This window comes from Camelina sativa, chromosome 17, assembly GCF_000633955.1.
Source record: "Camelina sativa cultivar DH55 chromosome 17, Cs, whole genome shotgun sequence".
NCBI classification, from domain to species: domain Eukaryota; kingdom Viridiplantae; phylum Streptophyta; class Magnoliopsida; order Brassicales; family Brassicaceae; genus Camelina; species Camelina sativa.
The window spans coordinates 21,695,568-21,702,809 of record NC_025701.1 but is presented as its reverse complement, the minus strand read 5'-3'; the positions used below and the strand labels follow the sequence as shown (position 1 = coordinate 21,702,809).

The following is a 7,242-nucleotide window of genomic DNA, read 5'->3' as shown; positions in this document are numbered from 1 at the left end:
CATTTGTTAGAATAAAATTATATTCGTATTTTATAATTTGGAAATTTGTATAAATTAGCACCTTTTATTTTTTAGATATACATATCACCCCTACCAATAACTACCGCATCTATCAATCAAAACAATGAATCGCCTCTTGTGTGTCCTGGTTCTTATTGCATTGTGTGTAGGATTCAACAATGCGAAAATGAAAAATTTTGTACATTTTAAGAATTCTCTCCTTCAGAAAAATATTCTCAAGATTCATTGTCAATCAGACGAAGATGACCTAGGCATTCACTTTTTGAGTCCTGGACAAACATACAATTTTAGTTTTAATGACAGTATATTTAAAACCAAAATTGATTGTGAATTATGGCAGGGAATTGGTTTCAAGTTTTTTGCAAAGTTCATGGCATACAAAAGTGGCGGTCTCATACTTCATCATGGTAAGAAAATTTTTTGGGATGCTAGAGAAGATGGGATTTATTTCACACATGGTAAACAAATTCCCAAGTTAGAGTATAAGTGGGTAGATACATCTCCGTACGTCTGGGACAGTCCTAGACCATCTTTGTTTTGAGGGTTCATGTCTTGTGTGTATGGAATTACCTATACCTAATGAATAAAAGATTACTAGAGGAGCACCCGTGCTACAGCACGGGATTATATATTTTGTTAGTTACTTTTTTTTTTGTAATTTGTATTTTTGTAATTTAGTTTATTATCTATATTAACATTTTTGAAGTACATTTTGTGTTATACCCTTTTAGTTTTGTTTATTTAAAAAGTTATTTGCAATATTAACCCCTAAAAAGTTTCCAAAACCAACATTATTCCAGATTTTGTTTCCTAAATATTTTATATTTCATTCCAACTAAAATAATAACAGCAATCAATATGAAAATAGAAAATATCATATATTTAACCATACATTTTGCTGTGTTTTGAAAATATTCTATATCTAAATCCTTCGCAAACAAAGAAAACAACAATTTGATTTCCATTTTGTTTTCCAAAACCTGTGAGCTTTGATTCTTAACTTAAGAAAAACTTCGATTGATATTTATTTAAATATTATAATTAATATATATAAACTTAATAAAAATTTTAATTACAAATATGTAAAATTAAAAAATTCTAAAATACTATATAATGTGATTATATAGTATATGAGTTATAAAGAGGACATATTGGAATTAATAAAATATTATTAAATTTTTGTTAACACGGATTAAATCCTCATTTAATTATTTATCAATACTAATAAATACTAATATTAGAATATTTGACATAAAATCAAGTTGATTTAACTAAAATTGTATAAAATAGTTAATTTATTAGAAAAAATATGACTTAATTACAGCGTATAAATTACTGATTATGTATTTAAATCCCTTATTTTTTGTTATAATAATTAAAAATACAAAAATAGAATCTCAAACACTAAACAAAACAAACTAAATATAACAAACAAATGGTCATGAAATGTATTGCAGGTTAAAAAATAATATAAATATTTAGCCGCACAACAACCGGAAAATTTAGTTATTTCTCTATTTACAAAATATCTAATATTTAACAAATATATACAAAATAAATATAATTTATATGTCCGCGGTGTACCGCAGGTTAAAATCTAGTATATATTAACATTTTTGAAGTATATTTTGGTTTATGTCCTTTAAATTTTACTTATTTAATTTTTTTTAACAACATTAACCCCTAAAACAATTCCATAAATAACATTGCAGAGAAACTCAAATACTAAACTTTCTTAAATTGACCAACATTTGTTACATTTAATACCGTAAAATCTTAACAACATCTATACATTCCGATTTTTCCAAAAACAACTCTATCCGTTAAAGTTTTAACCTACTAAATCTCAAAAACTATTTTTATGGATGCTAGAATCTTTCAAATTTAAATGATATATAACAGATTTTCCATAACAAAAGTTTACAATATTCATAATTATATTAACATTAATAAATTTCTTAAACCAAAATCCAATTATAAAATATCACATTAAATATGTTGAAAACCCCCCATATAATTTTGTTTATTTTACTTCAAAAATTATCATAAACTATATATATATATATATATATATATATATATTGACATGGAAAATTTATAAACTATTAAAATATGCTAATATTGTAAAACAATTAACATAATTAAACTTGATAAAAAAACTTATTTGATTTTTTTTTTTTACACAAAAACTTATTTTGATTTTGGTGAGACGGGTTGGCATTAATCCCATATAGGGAGTTAAGTGGAATTGTTTTTTTTTAAAATACTTTTAGATGTATACCAAGAGATAAATTTATTACTAGACTATACATATACCACACGAGTTAAAACCTTGAAAACACTACAAAACCCCTATACTTTGAATACTTATATCAAATACCTGTAAAATTTTATATTCCTTTTTAAAACTAATAAAACAATAATAAAACAATAAATAAATACAATATAAATTTGAGGTACAAAAAATACAATATAAATTTTAAATTTTTAAAATTAAAAATATTGTCCCGCGGTGTACCGCGGGTTAACTTCTAGTTTTGACTTATTTTATTTGTTTATATAGTGTTTATTTATATATTTTGGTTTATACGGTAAATTAGAAATCCTAATAGAGTAAGTAGTTTGAAGAATATAACTTTTCATGGAAACAGATACACCGCAATATTGGATAGTAGTTTTGTAAGAGAATAGACACTCTGCAATATCAGATAGTAGTTTTGTAAGAGGATAGACACACCGCAATATCGGATAATAGTTTTGTAAGAGGATGATTTTTTATTTATTTTGGTTTGTCGTCAAAAGAGGAGAAGTTGCTTGTTAAATTTTTACATGTTGAAGTGAAAAATTGTAAAAAACCAATTTAATTTTTTGTTTGATAAAAATACATGTTTTGACGGGTTTAACTCAAAAAAATTTAAGAGTATAAATATTAATATTACTTAAATATTTTATAGACTTTAAATATATTATAATATTTTAAAATTTCGACGGAGTTCAAATATTTATAATAATTTAAACATTCTATAAAAATTTAAATATTTATAATATCTTAAACTTAAAAAAAATGTAAATATATTATAATATGTTTACTTTTTAAAAGTTTAAATATTCTCAAATTATAACCAAATTAACTGTTAAATTTAGATACCTGATAAATCAAGCTTCCTGCTTATTTGTACTCAAAACGTATTAGTCATATATTTATAGTGATTATGAGCCATATTCCAAAATATTTAGTCGTTGTGGGATATACAGTACACCTTTTCTGTAAATTAGTTTACAACTTTACATATATATAATTTATGGGTTTTTAATTTTTTTCCATCTATACTACTCATAATTAATTACTATAATTTCGTTAAGAAAATATTGAAAATATAAACTAAATGATATTTTTTATTTAATTGTATTAAGTTGATTTGTTTTTTCCGTAAATATCTCACAATATAAAAGCAAATCAAATAAGTTTACATATATATACAATTTTGTATTTAATCTATTGATTATTTTGGAAGCAACAAAATCACAATTGATAAGTATTAAAGATTTCTCATTATTATTAATATTCGTAATAATTATAGGGATTAAATATGGTAATAGTTAATATTTGGTAATACTGAAGCCATTAAATACTAGTTTTCTTATTTTATAGGGATTATACCTCTGTTTGGTGACGAGAATAACTATTTTTGAATCAAACAACATACACGATCCGAATTGTATCAATCCGGATTACAAACGGATCAGCGTGTTTTGAAGTCTACTATTGTCGGGTCATACAGGATCCGTGTCCCAACCCGGTGGTAAATATATTATCTCCCGAGGGGTTTAAACGTCATTTAAATAAATCAAAACTATAGGATAATTTAATTTAATTAAGTGATTCTCTAATAATTTTTAATGAAAAATTACCAAATAGAAGTCATGGTCCAATTTGAGTCTAGTAAATACTCTTGCTTTAATAGTATAGAATATCCCATTTATTGTCTATACTTATTAAAATAGAATAGTCAACGATCATGTTGACTTGATTATTGATCGTAAGTACTACAATAGTTTACAGCGAACAAAATAGACTATTGACCATGAATGTTTGCAAGATTTTTAATAGTTTTTGGTTTTTGGATTCTAAATTTTTGTTTATTGCTCTTCGATTTTGTAATAAAACAATTTAAAAAAAAATGAGAAAAAAAAAATGTCGACTCAGGTTAAGAAATTAAAAAAAAAATTCATAACATGTGATTTTTGGATTTTAAGAAGGAACTAGCCATATATTTTAAATTATGGGTTTCCAACTTTCAGGAAATCTATTTTTTAAGATGTGAATGGCTAATAAGATGAATTTTGCATAATCAAAAACCAAAAACTGATAGAAAATCCGATGTCATTCATGATCAAGTTTTGGCAAAGAACAAGAGCGGGAAGAGACTTGAGAATTGAGACGTACTAGGAATATTTTAGATGGAATTAGAAGTATTACAATGCATGTTTGTGTACAGAATGTGTGTTTCGTATTCTCAAAACTGAGATTGTATATTCATCGAGAAATCTTTAAGAAAAAAATAAATAAATAAATAAAACAAAATAATCTCGAATTTCTAATAACTTGACTAGTCATTCAAGAAAACTAATCTCGAATTTCTCAGTCAAGCCTAAAAAAGGTTTTTTTTTTTCATTTGCTTGGCTTACCTCTATCGGTGTTAGATGCGTGTGCCTTACGCTAATGGATAGTTATTCGCATGTTTTACTCTATGATCGGTGTTTTGTTTCTGCAAAGAGCTAAATGAATCTTTGCAACATCAGAACTAAAAGAACCTGGTCAATACGGATCGGAATCTTGATTCAAACATTTAGGCTTTCAGAGGAAAGAAAAATCTCAGGAGAAGAAGAAGCCATCAGTACTGTTTTATATCTATATCTTTTTAATTATGTGTTAAGTGTAAGTTTTGATATGAGAAGATGTTGAAAAAATTGTGTATTAAGTGTGTTATATTAAGACATTAAAAGCAACGAGAATTATGTCTCTGGTTTTGGAGAACATTGCCCATAAAGAAGGAAACAGAGCTATTAACAACAACTAGTAAAAAAAAACACATGGAAATCTTATCTCTGATATTGACCAAAATGCAAAAGTATGAGTAGGCTGAGATCAGTTAAGTGCAATCTTTTATCATTCCTTGTGTGTCGAAGCCTTCAAATTAACCATAACTGCTGGAATCCTCATCTCCGTTCAGTGAATGTGGCTTAATGAAATCAGCGAAGAAATCTTCAAAATCCTCTGGGATCACTGGTTCCTGCTCAGAGATGATCAACTCAGGAAAGTTATAAGGAAAAGGCTGCGTCTGCGACTTCTGATGCTCTGCTGGAAGTAAACAGTACTCTGGCTGTTGATGAGGAAGAATCGGTGTACATTGCTCTTGTTGTTGCTGCTGAGTATCGACACCATCTTCTTCTTCTTCTTCATTACTGAATAATGCATCAACGTCAAATAACCTGTCCTCGTCAGACACATCAAACAAGTCTTCTTCGGTGCTGTTGTCGTTGCTCAAGCGAGTCATGGCCATCTTGGATCTTGAATCTTGATCACCTTGCGGAGGAGGCAGACTCAGCTCTTCTTCTTGATGTTTAGTAGCGCCAACATTTTCTTCCTCTAGCGTCGTCGTCGTCATGAGAAACTGTTGTTGTAGATAAGCAAAATCATAATAAGGATGCAGTTGGCAGGCCCGGCCCATCCATAAAGCAGCCAAAGCATTTGCTTTAGGCTACACAATATATTAAAAATTTTAGGTTTACATATTCAAAAGATTAGGTAGGTCAGCTGGCAAGGTCTTCTGCAATTAATTATCTTCTCTTCAGTTCAAGCCTTATACAATGCACCTTCTCTTTATGTTTTTTTCCCCTTTTACAGTTTTGTTTTTTCGTTTGGTTACGTTTTTATTTCCTTCTGTTTTGGTTAGAGTTGTCGAAATATTTTAATTTTTCTCCTCCTTGATTTTAATCCTTATTTCATTATAATCAACTGTTTTGGATTATTATTAATTCAAAGGTTATGAATTAAAAATAATAAATGTATTTGGGAATTAGGGATTGCAAAATTATGTTCTTGTTCTGCATAGATTGTTTTACATTGCTAAAGTATTTAATAATTTTTAAATATATATTTTAATTATATTTAGTATTTTAGTGAAAAAAATTTTTATTAGATTTTACATAGAAAATATGCTTTAGGCAACCAAAATTCAAGGACCGGCCATGGCAGTTGGTGACCTTGAGAACGAGGAGGAGGAGGAGGGAGAATCGGTGCACTTTGCTCTTGCTGTTGCTTCTCAGTTACGACACCATGTTCTTCCTCATAGTTTAATAATTCATTGATGGGGTTAAAGAACCCGTCTTCTTGGCTCATCACCATCCCGGATCTTGAATATTGACCTTGCGGAGGAGGAGGAGGAGCAAGACTCGGCTGCCATTATCTCCCTCTAGCATTCTTATAAATTGCTGATACGCAGAATTATAATGTTGGTGTGAATCTGGCCGGGCTGCCATAAACTGCCATCGATGTGGTCGGTAAGAATCTAGCGGGCCTGGCCAAAACTGCTGTTGATACGCCAAATCACGAGGCTGCGGTTGATAAGAATCCAGCGGGGCTGGCCGAAACAGATGTTGTTGTTGATACGCAATATCATGATGAGGCTGCGGTTGATAAGAATCCAAAGGGGCATGCAGTTGATGATACTCGACACTAGGAGGCTGCTGCTGCACAACCTTCTTCTGCTTCTTATTCTCTTCTTCCTCTGCTTTCTTCTGCTTATTTATTGCTTGTGTGCTCCGATAGATCTTGCACATAGAATAGTCCTACGTATACGCACCAACCAAAAGAAAACTCACAATAAAATAAAATAAAATAAAAAAACTTAATAACTTGGGAATCAAGAAACGCATACATACCTTTACGTCATCATCAGCAGAAGGACACTGATCAATCCAGTATTCATGCATCAACCAACTGATAGAATTAAGATGTAATTCTGAATAGATTCTCTGAATAATACGGGTTCTGTATCGGTATACAAGAGTAGATCAGAGCATCATATTCTCTAGATCTAGCTCCCTCAAATTCTCTCGCAAGAGAAAGTCATACACCACATACATACCTCCAATGAAAGATAAAACGAAAGCTTTATACGAAACAACCATCAACAAGTTGCAGATAAAATATCTTTA

At 29.1% G+C, this 7,242-nt stretch overlaps 1 protein-coding gene across 1 annotated transcript; it reads left to right on the top strand.

Moving 5' to 3' along the window:
- LOC104759702 lies at positions 125 to 562 on the top strand. Its single transcript, XM_010482600.2, has one exon. The coding sequence runs from the start codon at positions 125 to 127 to the stop codon at positions 560 to 562; it is 438 nt and encodes a 145-aa protein (XP_010480902.2).